The sequence below is a fragment of the Oryx dammah genome, unplaced genomic scaffold (assembly GCF_014754425.2).
Source record: "Oryx dammah isolate SB20612 unplaced genomic scaffold, SCBI_Odam_1.1 HiC_scaffold_3, whole genome shotgun sequence".
NCBI lineage: Eukaryota > Metazoa > Chordata > Mammalia > Artiodactyla > Bovidae > Oryx > Oryx dammah.
The window spans coordinates 61,303,333-61,321,293 of NW_024070187.1; the positions used below are offsets into that span (position 1 = coordinate 61,303,333).

The 17,961-nt window shown below is 39.1% G+C and overlaps 1 protein-coding gene across 1 annotated transcript in view; it reads left to right on the forward strand.

The window, feature by feature from the left end:
- The window catches only part of GRXCR1 (glutaredoxin and cysteine rich domain containing 1), a 140,620-nt gene extending 129,147 nt beyond the window's left edge, over positions 1 to 11,473 (forward strand). The window contains exon 4 of the mRNA XM_040238119.1: positions 11,226 to 11,473. Coding sequence (XP_040094053.1) covers positions 11,226 to 11,405 — 180 coding nt within the window. The 3' untranslated portion in view covers positions 11,406 to 11,473. The remainder of the gene's footprint in view (positions 1 to 11,225) is intronic.
- The last annotated feature ends 6,488 nt before the right edge of the window (positions 11,474 to 17,961 follow it).

Sequence of the window (17,961 nt, forward strand, 5' to 3'; positions counted from 1 at the left end):
AATATTGTACTATTTTTATTCCTGTGGTTTAATAGCACCTTTTAGGATCCTATAGAGTGAATGTCCCTCATTACTCTTCTTTTTAAAGATTGATGCTTTATCTTAGCTATTCCTGGACTTTTTTCCTTTGAGTCTATAATTCCTTCATTTGGCAACTTGATTAATACTATCATGCTACATATTAACATAACCCCTCTCTCTCAGCTCAAAGAATCTTGGAAAGAGGATTTTATTCTCTTCATTAAGTCTGTCTCAATTCTACAGATGCCATAAATAATTCAGAAACATTTAAGTCTATTCTTAATGTTGAAATACAATGGTATGGTACTGGCTTCTACCATTCATAGGAGTTGTAAGAGCTATAACTCTGTTGGGCTGCTTTGCCCATATAACAAAACTGGTAGAGAATTTTCAGCCATCCAGATATCCCTAAACTGCCTGTGAAGGGGCTAGGGTTTAAACAAACTTACCCAGGGAAAGAGACTAGCCTTGGAGAAGCAGTTGGAAGAACCAGGAAAAGTAGACAAAAGACAAGATTCATATCCAAGCACATCCAATTCTTCTGATGTTAGCTTTTGACAATAAAACAAAAGTTAAATATTCCTGAGGTAGGAAACATTGGATTTCTTTCTGTTCCTATTGCTGGTATTATATGTATTAAGTTATTTAAGCCTCAAAATCACACTGCAAGGTGGGCTCTGTTACTGTCTTTGTTTTTCAGACAAGGCAATGGAGGCCCAGGTGACTAGGTTAGTTGTTCCAGACCTTGTAAATAGTGTTTGACTCAAGATTCTAATTCTGACTCCTTGAATCTGTGAACGATGAGTCTGTGCTGCCTTCACTCTCAAATTAAGTGGCAAGTTGGTATCTCGGAAACCTGACCATATGTGACAGGACCCAGGTGAGAAGTTTACTGGGAGATAGGCAGAGTATTAGGTCCAGGAAACAGACTGGATTTTTAACACTTGGCTCTTATGCTAGTATGGCATTGTACAGGAAATGGGCAAATAGGCAATACCTTTAGAGAGAAACTAGAGAGCTTGTACCAAGTTCTAATTTGCTGTTACTAGGGTGCTGCATAGCAGACCGTGACTCCCCTGGTCTTTGTGATTCAAGCCCCAGTTTCTAACAATTACCCCAGTAATGGAGAGGAAAGTGGCTTAGTGGCTGCAGCTGGGTCCTCAAAAATGGTGTCAGCAAATCATCTCAAGTTTTCTGGCCTAAGAATTCTAGCATACGTCCCGCCCAAGTGAAACTTGCCCTGGAAACCTGAGGGGGCATTATTCGCTGAGGAAGACTTGTCAGTGGCTTCAAACATGGGTAGCAGAAGCAAGTGAAATATAGCAGTAGCTGGTACAAGACTTGGGTTCAATAAGGCTAGCTGAAAGATTAAATGACTTATTTTATGTAAGTGAACGCTTGGGTGAAAAGGATGAATAAAAACACCATTTGGGGGTAAATTTTATTTGTATATTTACTTACATTAATAAACAAACTAAAGATCAAAAGAAAAGAGTGTCCAAGTATTACCCCCAAACAATAACTGAGATGGATAGCTGATCCTGCTGGTACTCACACAGAGGAAGTCAGGGCAGCCCTGAGATGTATTAGCAAGCACCGTGTTATGGCAGACACTGAACTAAAGATCTCAGATGGTAGAGAAGCTCTAATGCACTTTTCTGCCTTGTTGTTTTTCTAAAGATTCGAGCAAACATTTTGATGTCATTGCTATGAGGCTGCCAATATAGTGTTCACTTTCAGTACTTTTTTTTCCTTGTAAAGCCTGATTTTTCATTCAGGAAGAACAGAAGTAAGATTCTCAACCACACACCAAGGATGTTGGAAATGGCACAGGCTGTCTGTGTGAGGCATTGGAGCTATCAAAGGCTTGGTGATGTTCCCTCTCCGTGGAGTGGGTGGCCACAGCATGTTCAGAGATTACAGCAGCAGAGTACCACCTACTTACCTAGGCAATCAGGCCATGTGCTCTGGGGGCCTCTTTCTGAAATTGGAACATTTTTTTAAATAGGGTTGTGGCCGTACATCCCATTGGACCAAGAATCAGATTCACAAATCTGGCTTATATATTTAGGAATATAACAACAAATTTCTACTGTGTCAGCATTTCATAACTCTGCAAATCAAGGATCAGGAACGATTCTGCTTATTAATGGCTTGATCAGACAGAGAATAGCCTCCTAGGCACTTAACAAGCATTTGCTGAATTAAATCTTTGTTCAGTTCAGTTCAGTTCAGTTGCTCAGTCGTGTCCAACTCTTTGCAACCCCATGAACTGCGGCACGCCAGGCCTTCCTGTCCATCACCAACTCCCGGAGTTTACCCAAATCCATGTCCATTGAGTCAGTGATGCCATCCAACCATCTCATCCTCTGTTGTCTCCTCCTCCTCCTGGCTTCAATCTTTCCCAGCATCAGGGTCTTTTCAAAGGAGTCAGTTCTTTGCATCAGGTGGCCAGAGTATTGGAGTTTCAGATTCAGCATCAGTCCTTCCAATGAACACTCAGGACTGATCTCCTTTAGGATGGACTGGTTGGATCTCCTTGCAGTCCAAGGGACTCTCAAGAGTCTTCTCCAACACCACAGTTCAAAAGCATCAATTCTTCGGTGCTCAGCTTTCTTCACAGTCCAACTCTCACATCCATACATGACCACTGGAAAAACCATAGCCTTGACTAGATGGACCTTTGGTGACAAAGTAATATCTCTGCTTTTTAATATGCTGTCTAGGTTGGTCATAACTTTCCTTCCAAGGAGTAAGCATATTTTAATTTCATGGCTGCAATCACCATCTGCAGTGATTTTGGAGCCCAGAAAAGTAGTCAGCCACTGTTTCCCCATCTATTTGCCATGAAGTGATGGGACCGGATGCCATGATCTTAGTTTTCTGAATGTTGAGCTTAAAGCCAACTTTAAATGGTTGACTATAGTTTAAAACAAAATACATAGACAAAGGTGGATCATCCAGAGATGACTATATGCCAAGTGTTCACTTTTGTGACAATCTATTATGTGGAGTGAGTCTGCTTCATAGATAACCTGGATGAGGGAGTTTATGGTTACAGAGAGTCAGATAAGTTGCTTCTTCCTTGGTAGAACACTTAAGAGAGTTCCCAGTACTCCTAAAATAAGATTAGATGATCTGAGGTTAAAAATAAGAATTGCCTTCATTCCATAATCTTGAAAAAAAAAAAAACACTAAATACTCTTGATCTTAGCATCCTGTTTCTGCATTAGAGAACAGCAAAAAGCTCTTCGTATTTATGAAATTTGAGTTTGTGCCACAAAAGAAACCCATTTCACAGTCATTCATGAACTCCACTCTTATCCTCTAGTCCTTTGTTTAAGGCTAGGGAATTCTTGGGGGCTTCAATTTAGATGACTGTGGTATGGAGTGAATATATTCAAAGACCACAGATAAATTCCCTAAAATAAAATTAATGTATAAATACTAAAAGCTACATCATCATTTTTATATGGAATCACAAAACAGGCCAAAAGAGAGAAGAAAGAAAGAAAGAGAAGTCGCTCAGTTGTGTCTGACTCTTTGCGACCCCATGAATCACAGCATGCCAGGCCTCCCTGTCCATCACCAACTCCCGGAGTTCACTCAAACTCATGTGCATCCAGTTGGTGATGCCATCCAGCCATCTCATCCTCTGTCATCCCCTTCTCCTCCTGCCCACAATCCCTCCCAGCATCAGTCTTTTCCCATGAGTCAACTCTTTGCATGAGGTAGCCAAAGTACTGGAGTTTCAGCTTTAGCATCATTCCTTCCAAAGAACACCCAGGACTGATCTCCTTCAGAATGGACTGGTTGGATCACCTTGCAGTCCAAGGGACTCTCAAGAGTCTTCTCCAGCACCACAGTTCAAGAGCATCAATTCTTCGCCCATGGGATTTTCCAGGCAAGAGTACTGGAGTGAGTTGCCATTGCCTTCTGCAGGATATCTTCCCAACCCAGTCTCCCACATTGTGAGCAGACACTTTACTGGCTGAGCCACCATGGAACCAAGGCCATCCTCAAATAATGCAGAATCTCTACAGTGCTATGATGAGATCTGCCTTCTACTTGATTGTTGAGAAGATTTAGAGTGGATTCATGTAAAGTGAATAGAAAATTGCCTGGTATGTAATAGCCACTCGATAAGATTAGTCATTGTTAGTCAATATTTCACTAATAAATCCTTATTTGTAGCTGAGAGCTACTTATTAAAAGAACAGGGAAATTCTTGCTCAGGGCTGTATCTCCTATGCCATACTCAGTGCCTAGCAATGTAAACTTATCTGTGGAATGAGCCCGCTGGGTTTTTATTTTTTTTTAAGTCCCTGGCCAAGAATAGATGAACTGATAGAGATAAAAGGGAAGATGATTTCTTACTCCTTTTTTTCTGAAATTCCACCTCTAAAGAGTCGGATATGACTGAGCACAAGCACTGCTACTATCCCTAAGGAACATGCCTCCATCCAAACTGCTGTGAAGAGGAGGGGCATTCTGTAGATTCAGCATTCTTACTGGGTGCTGTTATCAACCAGGTCTGCCTGGTTTGTAGCTTTGCTGGATGTCAGGACACTGAAGAGCTACTCTAGATTTCTTACCTGTTTGAAGATCAAATTGTCTGTAGTCAACTTCTTCACTGAAAGTGGAAATCTGTTTCAAATTTCTCTGTGATCTGAACATTCACTTTTACTCATTAAAAATCTTTGTTTCATCATTTGTAAAATGATGTCTCTATTACATCAGATACTGGGTATAGACTCTTGTTGGGCTGAAGCCTTCAGGCCTGCAGTTACTACATTTGCTGAAGAAAGAGCCCAGAGTCAGTGACAGAGACATCAGCAGTTTGATAGATGGGAGATCTTACACATCTTTCTTACAAGAAAGAAAGCTGAACACTGAAGAATTGATGCTTTTGAGCTGTGGTGTTGGAGAAGACTCTTGAGAGTCCCTTGGACTGCAAGGAGATCCAACCAGTCCATTCTAAAGGAGATCAGCCCTGAGTATTCATTAGAAGGACTGATGCTGAAGCTCTAATACTTTGGCCACCTTATAAAAAGAGCTGACTCATTAGAAAAAAGACCCCGATGCTGGGAAAGGTTGAAGGCAGGAGGAGAAGGGGATGATAGAAGACGAGACAGTTGGATGACATCACCAACTCAATGGACATGAGTTTGAACAAACTCTGGGAGATGGTGAAGGATAGGGAAGCCTGGCATGCTGTAGTCCACAGGGTTGCAAAGAGTCAGACATGACTGACTAAACAACAATACCACATCTGAAGCAGAAGGGTCCTGGAGCAACATCCCACTGCTCGGAGGCAGATGGCAGGCTGGACACAGCAGCAGAGGTCTTCACTCCCAGGAAGAATAAGGAGACTACCAGCTATAGGGAGAAATATTGTAGATTGGCTCATTGGTTACTAGGGAAATCAGCAGAGGAGGATTTCCTCTTTTATCCCCTTAGGCTATGTACCCTCCTGGGGCAGAGTTCTTCCCTTCATTAAGCTATCAAAGGGGAGTCATTCTCATCTAAAGATTAGAACAATGACAAACTTGGGTGAGGGACAAGTATATAGGTATTTACTAATCAGGCTCTACAATTAAGAGGAAAGTCAGGCGCTTCCTCGTGGTCCCGGTGGTTAATTAAGAATCCACCTGCCAATGCAGGAGACACTGATTCAACTCCTGGTCCAGGAGGATGCCACATCCCTTGGGGCACCTAAGGCCGTGAGCCACAATTACTGAGTCCAGGTGCAGCAACTACTGAGGCCAATGTGCCTGGAGCCCATGCTTTGAAACAAGGGAAGCCACTGCAGTGAGAAGCCCCTGCATTGCCATGAGTAGCCCCCACTTGATGCAACTAGAGAAAGGCTGTATGCAGCAATGAAGACCCAGTGCAGCAAAAAAAGAAAATTCAATAAATAAACAAATTTTTTTAAAATCAAGGAAGGTCAGTCATGCAAGTAGAGTGTAGGTGAAGCAGAGACTAACTGAGCAGCAGATGTAGAGAGCAAGAGAACAGCCATGTTGAGTGGCCTGACTATACAACTTTACGTGGTGGGTAAGCCATTCATTTTTCTCCCAAGTGTATGGCTAAAAGGCTGAATTTTCTTGAGAGTGGAAATGGCCTCAGAATCTTTCCAATCCTGTGATCCAAGACATCAGAATTCACATGTGAATCAAAATGCATTCACTCTCCTTTTCATACAGTGGCAAGGCTTTAGACCAGAAGACCAAGTATAGAAGTGGTGTTTAAATAAAATGACTATATTAGTGGTAGAAAATGACTGTGTCACGTGACCACAAACAATTTAGCTTGCGGCAGCAGTTATTAAAAGTCTCTTCAGATTAGGATTTATTAATAAAAAATGACTATTAACTGCTAGCCTTACTGAGTAGCTATTATGTGCCAGACAGTATTCTATCACTTTATAAGAATTTACTCATTAAATTGTCTTAACAACCCTATAAGTAAAGACAAATTTTACCATAGCATTGCATAATTCTGACAAAGTTGTTTTAGGATGACCTTGGTCTATCTGTGATTCCCTTTAAAATGGACACTGTGGTTTTAGTGTTTATATATTAACTTCATTTTAGGAAATGTATGTGTTCTGAATTGCACAGAAGTTATTAAATAGCAGACTCATCATATATTTAATATTTGATATTTTGGCCCTTTGAAAGCAATCTTTGTAAGTCATGTTCCAGGCCCATGATATAAGATCATGTTACCAAACCAAATTTGGGTCCACTTGCGCAAACAGTAAACCCAATCTACTCATACCAGATTGTGGTGAAGGAAAATACAGCATTTATTGTGAGGCATCCAGGGTGGGGCCAAGAAAGAAGTATTATGGACTGCTCACATTTGAATTCCCCAGTGACTTTCAAGGAAGGATTTTTAAAGATAAAAGGAGGGAGAGGATCATAGGATGCTTGATCAGCTCATGGACATCCACCTGATTGGTTGGTGGTGAGGTGACAGGGCGAGTTAACATCCTTAACCTTCTGATTCCAACCCCCCTGGTGTCTATATACTAGTGATCAGCATGCAGTTCACTTCTTCCACTTGAGGCTACCCTGGTGGCTCAGTGGTGAAGAATCCACCTCCAATGCACAAGACCGGGATTTGATCCCCCGGGATTTGATCAGGAAGATCACTTGGAGAAGGGAATGGCTACCCACTCCAGTATTCTTGCCTGGAGAATTCTAAGGGCAGAGGAGCCTGGGGGGCTCCAGTCCAGGAGGTTGCAGAGAGTCTGATGTGACTGAGAAACTAACACTTGATGTGGCAAGGTGTGGAGGGGAATCTTAGTATCTTGCAGGACAATTCAGAGATATGGCTCAGGATATTATCTTTTACCCTTGAGGCGTAACAAAAGGCGTTGACTTTATTTCATGGTTAAACTATTATTATTTTGTCTAGCCTGACTGTTTTCATTTGTTTCTGCATTTTTTTCACTTTTCTGATTAAATTTTCTCTTTGGAACTCAGGGAAGGCTAGGAGGCTAAAGCTTTTCTATAAACAAGAGGTGGGGGATGAGGTAGGAAGGTGTTGGTCCCCAGGAAAGCCTTATAGGGTTCTGCTTGGTTTCAATAATTTTTAATTTGGTTGTGTGTTTATTATTATTATCATTATTTCTCTGTGTTAAAAGTCTGGTATTTGGAGTAAGTGACAGAGATGGTGAATGAGCTTAGGAAACTCCCTAGGACTCACATTCATTCTAACTTTGTTGTTCTTTGCTTGCCAGCATGAATGTATTTTATGGCAAAATCTTATGCTATTGAAGAATTTTAAAATATTGAAATGTTTATACTAGTTGTTAAGGTTTATCAGTCCAGTTCAGTTCAGTCACTCAGTGGTGTCCAACTCTTTGCAACCCCATGAATCACAGCACGCCAGGCCTCCCTGTCCATCACCAACTCCCGGAGTTCACTCAAACTCATGTCCATCCAGTCGGTGATGCCATCCAGCCATCTCATCCTCTGTCATCCCCATCTCCTCCTGCCCCCAATCCCTCCCAGCATCAGTCTTTTCCAATGAGTCAACTCTTCGCATGAGGTAGCCAAAGTACTGGAGTTTCAGCTTTAGCATCATTCCTTCCAAAGAACTCCCAGGACTGATCTCCTTTAGAATGGACTGGTTGGATCACCTTGCAGTCCAAGGGCCTCTCAGCGTCTTCTCCAACATCACAGTTCAAAAGCATCAATTCTTCAGCACTAAGCTTTCTTCACAGTTCAACTCTCACATCCATACATGACTACTGGAAAAACCATAGCCTTGAATAGACAGACCTTTGTTGGCAAAGGAATGTCTCTGATTTTCAATATGCCATCTAGGTTGGTCATAACTTTCCTTCCAAGGAGTAAGTGTCTTTTCATTTCATGGCTGCAATCACCATCTGCAGTGATTTTGGAGCACAAAAACATTAAGTCTGACATTGTTTCCACTGTTTCCCCATCTATTTCCCATGAAGTGATGGGACCAGATGCCATGATCTTAGTTTTCTGAATGTTGAGCTTTAAGCCAACTTTTTCACTCTCCTCTTTCACTTTCATCAAGAGGCTTTTGAGTTCCTTTTCACTTCTGCCATAAGGGTGGTGTCATCTGCATATCTGAGGTTATTGATATTTCTCCTGGCAATCTGGATTCCAGCTTGTGCTTCTTCCAGCCCAGTGTTTCTCATGATGTACTCTGCATATACTGGTTAGTAAATAGTTACTACACCAAGACTCCCAAGCAGCTCTCCTCTTCCATAAAAGCAACTACCCTATAAGGGTTGCCGGATAAAATATAGGATGTCTGCTTACATTTAAACCTCAATTAAATTATGAATAATTATTTTAAGTATGTTCCATATAATCTTTGGCATATCTACACAAAAATTTATCTATGGTCTATCTGACATTCCAGTTAACTGGGCAACGCATATTTTTAGTTGCAAAATTTGATGATCCCACTCTACTTGAAATCCAAACCTATGTACAATCCAGCACTAATGCGTGCCATCCTAGACTCAGGGTTTTATAAGTCCTTTCTGACTAGTTGGTGTTGTTTCTATGTAAGTCATTAAATATTTTTAACATAATCTCTGGCCTGGTTCTAATGCATGTTGAGGGCCTATCTACCTTATCATATTTTTTCTAAAATTTGATAAGAAGAGCATTACTTATTAATTCTCTTATATTTTGTTTTTAGACTACACTCTTTCTTTGCTGCTTTTGTTTTTATTCAAAGTTTTTTTCTAAAGACATTTCTATATCATGCAAAACTATAAGTCCGATACACCACTTTTTGGTCAACTCTTGCATAGGGAAATTACAAAAACCCAGCTACCGAGAAACTAAATTGCTACATACAATCTAACTTTTTGGAAGAGCTTTGAATCTCTACAAACTTGACAACGTTTCTTGTTTGTGTCCTTCAGACTAGAAATCACTACTTTCCATCAAAGTAATTCTGTTGCTAAAAATAAGATATGACATGAATTTTGCTCTCTCAATCTAATAGCAAAGTCAAATGGTAACTGTAAATGAATCTTACTGAATACAGAATATGCAGCTCTTAAAAGTGGTCTGGAAATATATAAATTTTAAAGCAATCAGATCCTTAATGTTTCTTTCCCAAAGCACAGTCCACAGGGTACTGATTATGAGAAAATTGTAGATGCTTTCTAGGAAAGAATTGCTTGCTGGGAAAAAAGTGGGTTAAACCTAGTTAATTGGTTTCCTTTTCCATTGGATTTTTTGGAGACTTTATTAAGTACAATTGTGAATTTCCAGAGAAAGTCTGTACGTATGTTTAAGTATGTAAGGTATGTTTGTCTGAGTGTCTGTGTGTGCATGTGTGTGTGTATCTATATTTCCCAAGTGTATTTTGGCAATTATTCTTGTCACAGAAGCTGGCTTTCAAACATTGCTGAAAGTTCCTATTTTGCAAGTCAGAAGCTTGTATTAACTCCCATTCTCTTTGTATTCATTCTGTAATGGCTCCTAAGCTCCCACCAGCAGATGGTTGCCATGTGTGGACTCCAGCAGAGGTTATATGTTCAAAAAAGAGAATGGGAATGTGTATGGAAATTTTTCCTTAACATGCTGGCTCAGTATAAAGAATTCATTTGCAAATGCAGGAGACCTACAGTTCGATCCCTGGGTCAGGAAGCTCCGCTGCAGAAGGAACTGGCAACCCATTCCAGTATTCTTGCCTGCGAAATCCCATGAACAGAGGAACCTGGGGGGCTACAGTTCACGGGGTAGCAAAAGAGTTGGACACGACTTGACTAAACAACAGCAGCAACAACAACAGCATGCTTCCTAGTTAATTTCGTTATGCTGTAATGGGTACTTTACTTTTACTTGAGGTAGAAAGGCTGATAGTTATGGTGGGTAGTTTTATGGACTTAGATCGGTCTCAAGATTGCTATGTCTGTTTCTTTAAATGTAAAATGAAGGTAATGATATTAGAGGAGGCATGGCAATCCACTGCAGTGTTCTTGCATGGAGAATCCCCATGGACAGAGGAGCCTGGAGGGCTACAGTCCATGGGGTCGCAAAGTGTCAGACACGACTGAGAGACTCAGCACAGCACAGCACAATGATGTTTGAATTAGTTGCTTTACATAAGAAGGTATTCTTATATGTGAAGGATGAGATGGGAGAAGATTCTATGTAGCATTTGGAAGTGCTTTTTAAAAACAAAGCATTATTTATATGTTCAATATGATGATGGATCATCAGTTGACAGAGGCTCCTCCAATCCAGCTTTTATTTTTCCTTATTTTCCAGACTCAGTGCTGCTATTCTATAAACAAAGATACAAAACTAGGAAGTGATACTAAAAGGAAAGTTATAGTATTTTCCTTTAAGGCAAATTACCGTCTTCTGAATTTCTTTGATTTGTAAATATGTGTTTTCATATGATGGATTTCTGGAAGTTTTCAAATGATGTGCCCTTTAACTTAAAATGTACCAACCTTTACGCACCAAGCTTGTGCTGTTGATGGCCATCAATGAGACAATAAAGGAAATGTTGGCGAGCATTTCCTGTGCATCTATTGAATAATATAATGGTAGATGATTGCAAGTCCTCCACCGGCGTATGCTGATATTGTTTTATGACGGTCCAGTACAGAAAGACAGGGCGGCTGATGGTATTGTCATGCTAACACAAATCCTATCCTTCTTGTCCTCCTGCCACCTATCCAGAGAGTGCAGCATCCACACGAGTGTCCCTCCTGTGGAGGCTTTGGCTTTCTTCCGTGCTCTGTCTGCCATGGAAGCAAGATGTCAGTGTTTCGAAACTGCTTTACGGACTCTTTCAAGGCCCTGAAGTGCACGGCGTGCAACGAGAATGGTCTTCAGCGCTGTAAGAGCTGTTTGGGTTAGACCTCACACCCACGGAGCACCTGGTTTCATTGACTGAAAGCAATAATTTGGTTTATACTGTTTTTTTAATGGCTATGTTTCTGGATGAATCAATAAACTTTGTTTATTATAATTTCCTTTGCTTGGAATTTTTGCCGTGACTACTTTCATTGATGTATTAAATAAATGTTTATTCAACAGCTACTGTGTGCCAAGCCCTGTGCTAGATCCTGGTTTCTAACTGGAATTAATGGAGGACCTGATAAAATTCCAAGATATTCAAAGTCTGATTCCCTAACTGTGTTTGATTTTTTAAAGAAAATATAAATATATCCAATGGTGTCTCTCACAATGCCACCCTATTGTCTAGGATCAGTTCATTCAGCTCTCCAGATGCATACATTTTATTAATATGTGAGCCTCAGCTGTAGGGGTGAAGAGTTCTGGTTAGTGGAAAAGAATATCTTACTTACGCTTAAGCAGTAAATTATTTTTAAAGCTGTAAAAGTAGTCTTGGGGCTGATGATATTAATGATAAATCATTAATGTTATTGAATGTATTTTTTTGCGATGATACAAAAGCTGCCAGACTTCTCTGAATTTATATTTTTAAACAGCTGTTTTCTAATATTGCCACTCTCTTGAGCTGGACACAAAATATTACATAGTTTGAACATATAGTAGAAAATATTAGCAAAGTAGACAAAAGTAAATTTTACTATAATTATCAGCTAATACCTACCTGTACACATGTCTGTGCTCTGATGGATTCCTTTATGAATGATTTTTAATAAATCACCTTTACAATATCTGTGACAAGGTAATCAAAATATTTTACATCTTGGTTTTGCAAAAAGATATAAATATTTACCAAGTACTTTCTAGTCAGCCAGGTGTGGAATGCAAGACAAAGCTTTTGCTTTCATGGAGGTTACACTCTTAAGAAAGAGGGAAGTATTAAACAGATAACCATACACAGGATGAACCTTATAACTACTACAAAAACAGTACAGGGTGCTCTGGGAATGTGTAGCAGCAAGGCAAACCTGAATGAGTTAGGAAATAGTTTAAGAGTAGACTTTGTTGAGTGACTGATATTTAAATAGAGACATCATGGGTAGTTGGAAGCCAATTGGTCAAAGAGTAAGAGAGATAATATTTTAGGTAGAGAAATAGCATATTTGGGAACTCTAAGATCAGAGAAAAATTTTTGTTTGAGGAACTGTAAGACATCCAATATGGATAGTTATAATCTGGTAATAATGGAGCAGTTTTTGGCTGAATAAGGTTTCTGCTATACACATATTTACTCTGAACAAAATAAGAAAAAACAACTGTTGAAGATATTGGAAAGCAACTAAAACTAGAAAAGAATCAGAAGGATTTCAGTCACTGGAAGAAAGGAAACAAAATAAACCCTACATTTATCCAGCTTACCCTCTGAGAACACTTCCCAGTTTTCACAGAATATAGATCATAAAGTACAAAGTTACTGATTTGAAAAGATAAAACTGGAATTTGAGGCTGCAGAGTACCTGGAATTGAATGGAAAATTTTAAGAAATGAGAGAACCCAAGAGAGGGGAGCATGTAAGTCTGCTAATAAATTCTACTGAAGTCCTTGGCTGATTCCTAATGTACATACACAGAGGAAGGAAGTGCCCAGGAGGTGAAAGAATTGAGCAGAGATTTCAGCAGCTGCCTAAGGTGCAAAGTAAGAATTTGGAGTTGAAGTGGTAAACAATAAATATTTCCTGAACTCTCAGAAGGGCCCTATCTTAAGGCCAAGAAGTAAGGGCTATGTTGTAAAGCTCAGGGAAGAAACAAAACAGACTTGCCCTTGAAAGACCTGAAGCCAAATTTCCATGGTATTGCGATATTTTTCAGTATGTGATTGCCTGCAAGAACAAAGCTCAACACTCATGGAAGAGAAAGGAATTTGTTGAATATGAAACTCTACAGCTAGCAGCACACTTAATGGTAGAATATGAAATGCTTTACCCCTAAGATCAAGAAGAGTGCATGAATGTTCACTTTCAACACTTCTATTCAACATTATGATGGAGGTGCTAGATAGTGAAATAAGGCAAGAAAAAAGAAGTCATAAAAATTGGAAAAAAAAAATCTCATTGTCTGTAAACAATGTGATTGTGATATAGAAAATCAAAAGGAATCTATAAACTAGTAAATTCTGGAATAAAGCTTGCAAAATAATTAGATTTGCTCTTTATAAAGAAATTAGAAATATATACAGCAACAAACAGAATATAAAACTAAAACAATACAATTTATAATAGTATCAGAAAACATCAAGTATGTGGAATACATTTTACAAAAGATGTTTGTATTTAAAATTATGACATAGATTTTACTGAGAAATTATAGAATCCAAATACATGGAGAAATATACCATAACTTCATGGATCAGAAGTCATCATTTTAAAGATGTCTACAGTTCCAAAATAATCTCAATTAAAATCCTATAAAATTCTTTGTATAATCCAACCAATAATTCTAAATATATATTATAATGCAAGCAATCTAGAATAGTCAAGAAAATTTTGAACAGAGAAAAATAAGTATAGACAAATAGGTCAATGGGGTAAACTAGAAAATACAGAAATAAACACACATATTAACATCAAATTGATTTCTATTGATTTTTGCCAGTTCAAGACGATGGGAAATGGAGAGTCTTTTAAACAAATAGTGCTGGAATTACTAGATTCCTATATGGAAAAATTGACCTTGAAAACTACTGCTACCACTGCTACTACCTTTAACGCTACCACACATAGGGGTTAGAGACCAAGGTACTGCTTAACATCCCACAAAGCATAGGACCACACCTCCCCTCAAAAAAAGATTGTCTAGTCCAGCCAGTAGAGTTTAAATTGAGAAACTATTGAAATGTTAAAGCTAAATCAAGAAAATATCTTCACAGTCTTAGGGTAGGCAAAGATGCTTTCAACTAGTCACAAGATATCTAAGTATAAAAAAATGATAAATTGTACTTAATTAAATTTAAAATCTCTTCATTGAAAGACAATGTTTTAAAAAATGAAGATGGAAGCCACAACCATGAGAAAATAATCACAGCACAAATATCTACCATCGGACTTATATCTATGTATGAAAGTGAAAGTGTTAGTTGTTCAGTTGTGTCTGACTCTTTGCTACCCCATGTACTATAACCCACCAGGCTCCTCTATCCATGGAATTCTCCAGGCAAGAATACTGGAGTGGGTTGCCATTTCCTTCTCTAGGGGATCTTCCCCAACCTAGGGGTCGAACCCAGGTCTCCTGCACTGCAGGCAGATTCTTTACCATCTGAGCCACCAAGGGAAGCCTCCCATATCATATATCTATATATATATGTATTTCTGAAAAATAAATAATAAAGACAATCTAATAGATGGATAGTAGACACATCACAAAAAAATATACGTGGGTGGCCAAAAACAAAGAGAAAATACGTATCATTAGTCATTGCTACTGCTACTGCTGCTAAGTTGCTTCAGTCGTGTCTGACGCTGTGTGACCCCATAGACAGCAGCCCACCAGTCTCCCCCGTCCCTGGGATTCTCCAGGCAAGAACACTGGAGTGGGTTGCCATTTCCTTCTCCATTCAGTTCAGTTCAGTCGCTCAGTTGTGCCCGACTCTTTGCGACCCCATGAATCGCAGCACGCCAGGCCTCCCTGTTTATCACCATCTCCCGGAGTTCACTCAGACTCACGTCCATCAAGTCCGTGATGCCATCCAGCCATCTCATCCTCTGTCGTCCCCTTCTCCTCCTGCCCCCAATCCCTCCCAGCATCAAAGTCTTTTCCAATGAGTCAACTCTTTGCATGAGGTGGCCAAAGTACTGGAGTTTCAGCTTTAGCATCATTCTTTCCAAGGAAATCCCAGGGCTGATCTCCTTCAGGAAGGAATGGTTGGATCTCCTTGCAGTCCAAGGGACTCTCAAGAGTCTTCTCCAACACCACAGTTCAAAAGCACCAGGGGAATGCAAATTAAAGCCACAGTGGGATACTGCGTTAAATGGCATAAGCACTTAGGAAAGCCATTTGTTTCTAATAAAGGTAAACACCTGGGCTTCCCAGGTGGCGCTAGTGGTAAAGAATCCACCTGCCAATGCAGGAGACATGAGTTTCATCCCTGAGTTCGGAAAATCCCTAGGAGGAGGAAATAGCAACCCACTCCAGTATCCTTGCCTGGGAAATCCATGGATGGAGGAGCCTGGCGGGCTAACTTGGGGTCACAAAGGTCAGACATGACATAATGACTAAACAACAATAAAGGTAAACATACTCTAACTGTATGCTCAGCAATTTTACTCCTAGCTGTTTATGGAACAGAAATAAAAACATATGTCCACATTGTATAAAAGTTTCATGGAGGCTGTATTCATGAGAGACAAAAAGCAGAAAGATTTCAAATGCCCACTGAGAGGAGAAATGATAAGCAAATTGTAGTGTATTAATACAGGTAGACACTGCCTAGTGAATGGATGAATCTTAAAGTCATTTTATGAATAAACTTGTCTAGATACAAAGGAAATGTACTATGTGATTCCACTTATATGAAGCTAAAGAATAGGAAAAATTAATTTTAGAATAGTTTCATCACAGGTGGGAGGCAACAGGAAATTAAGCATGACCAGAATTAAGACAGTGCTACAAGTTATGGCTACTTGAGGGTAGATTTCCCCTCTGACAGGAAATAAGAAAAGAGATTCTTGCTTCAGTGAACAGTTTCTTATCACAATTTGAACACAGTTCTGAGAGCCTATTCAGAAATTTCTGACTACTCAGGCCTTGGCTGAAGTGAAAGTGTTTGTCACCCAGTTGTGTGACTCTTTGTGACCCCACGGACTATGGCTTGCCAGACTCCTCTGTCCATAGAATTTTCCAGGCAAGAATACTGCAGTGGGTAGCCATACCCTTCTCCAGGGGATCTTTCTGACCCAGGAATCAAACCCAGGACTTTTCTATGTTTCTGCAAGTCCAGCTGTGGTCAAAATATTCTCTTGTCTGGGGTTTCAATCAGGCTGGAGAAACACATTCTAATTTTCAGGCCCCATCTTGGACTATGAATTCAGAAAAATAAAAATGCATTGATGTTCAACTGTGTTCATGAGGAATTCGGTTTCTATCTTTATTCTATTTTTCATGTACTGGCATGGAATTAAAATGTTATGTTTTCTGCTAGTTATTTGTGAGGCTCTAAAGAAGAGCACTATGAAAGAGTAATGAAATTTAAAAGAAAATCTCAGGCATCTTGTAGAATTGCAGAAGTTAATGAGAGCAACAGGCTCAGAAAATAAGCTCATAATAGCCTTATTTAAACATAAATTTGTGTTAACTTTTAGAGAGAATTTGGTTTAGACACTGCACATCTATCTGTTTCAGTTTTATAATATAAATGTGAGGTAATTAAACTTGATATATTTATTCAGCACTGTTGTCATGTAGGATTAATTAGAATATATGGGAAAGTACTTTAAAAACACTAAGTACTGTACAGAGGCATAGAATAAATTCCTAATTACCGTGAAAATTATGCACCTTCAGTATATCCTTTTACTGACCAGATAAGGAAATGAACTAACATTTATTGGACACTTCTGTCTGCTTGACTTTTTAGAAGGTATCTCATTTATTCTTCACAACTGTAACAAACTATAACTCAGAATGTTAATTCATTTCTCTAAAGTCTTGAGATTTACCCAAATTTGTTGTACCCTAAGAGTCCATGTGAGCTACCTTGGGGATAAAATGGGAATTCAGTCAAGTAAACAGTAAAGTTGCCCCAAAATAAACATCTACAAAAATGGTAGTGTTGAAATGAAGACAAAGGTATGTCCTATGCTTCTGTACTCTTATAATTTCCTCTCTGCAACTATTCATTTATTTCAAAAGCCAGGAAATGCTGGTTGTTGGCAAAGGATATAGAATAATGCAATCAGGCTATGAATAAATATTTTAAAAATATTAAGAAGGGGAAATCAAAAGATGACACATACCTAACAATATAAATATATGGTAATTTCTAAGATCTTCTTGTCATCCCAGAGTCTTTTTAAAACATAAATCATTGGTATCAATTACAGTTTTGTCTGGTGTTTCATGCACAAACCTTAGACATAGCAGAGAAGCTAGTTTGTAGCTTCTCAAAGCAGAGTGAAAAATTTAGACTTTTTTTTGCAGGAAATGTGACTATAACCTTCTTTTAGATTTGTGCATTGTTATTTTGTAGTTTCCTCACCTATAATAATTTGACAGTAATTTTTTTTTTGTACATGACTTCATGAAGTGATCTCTAAGGTATTAAACTTAGTTTCCATAGAATATATTCCTCTTTGTGTTCAGATTTAACCAGCCTATATAATATTCTGTTATAATAAACTATTATACTTAATTAGTACCTCAGTCATGTCCGACTTTTTGCGACCCTATGGACTATAGCCTGCTATGGATAGAATTCTCTATCCATGGAATTCTCCAGGCAAGAATAGTGGAGTGGGTTGCCATTCCCTTTTCCAGGGGATCTTCCTGACCCAGGGATGGAACCTGGG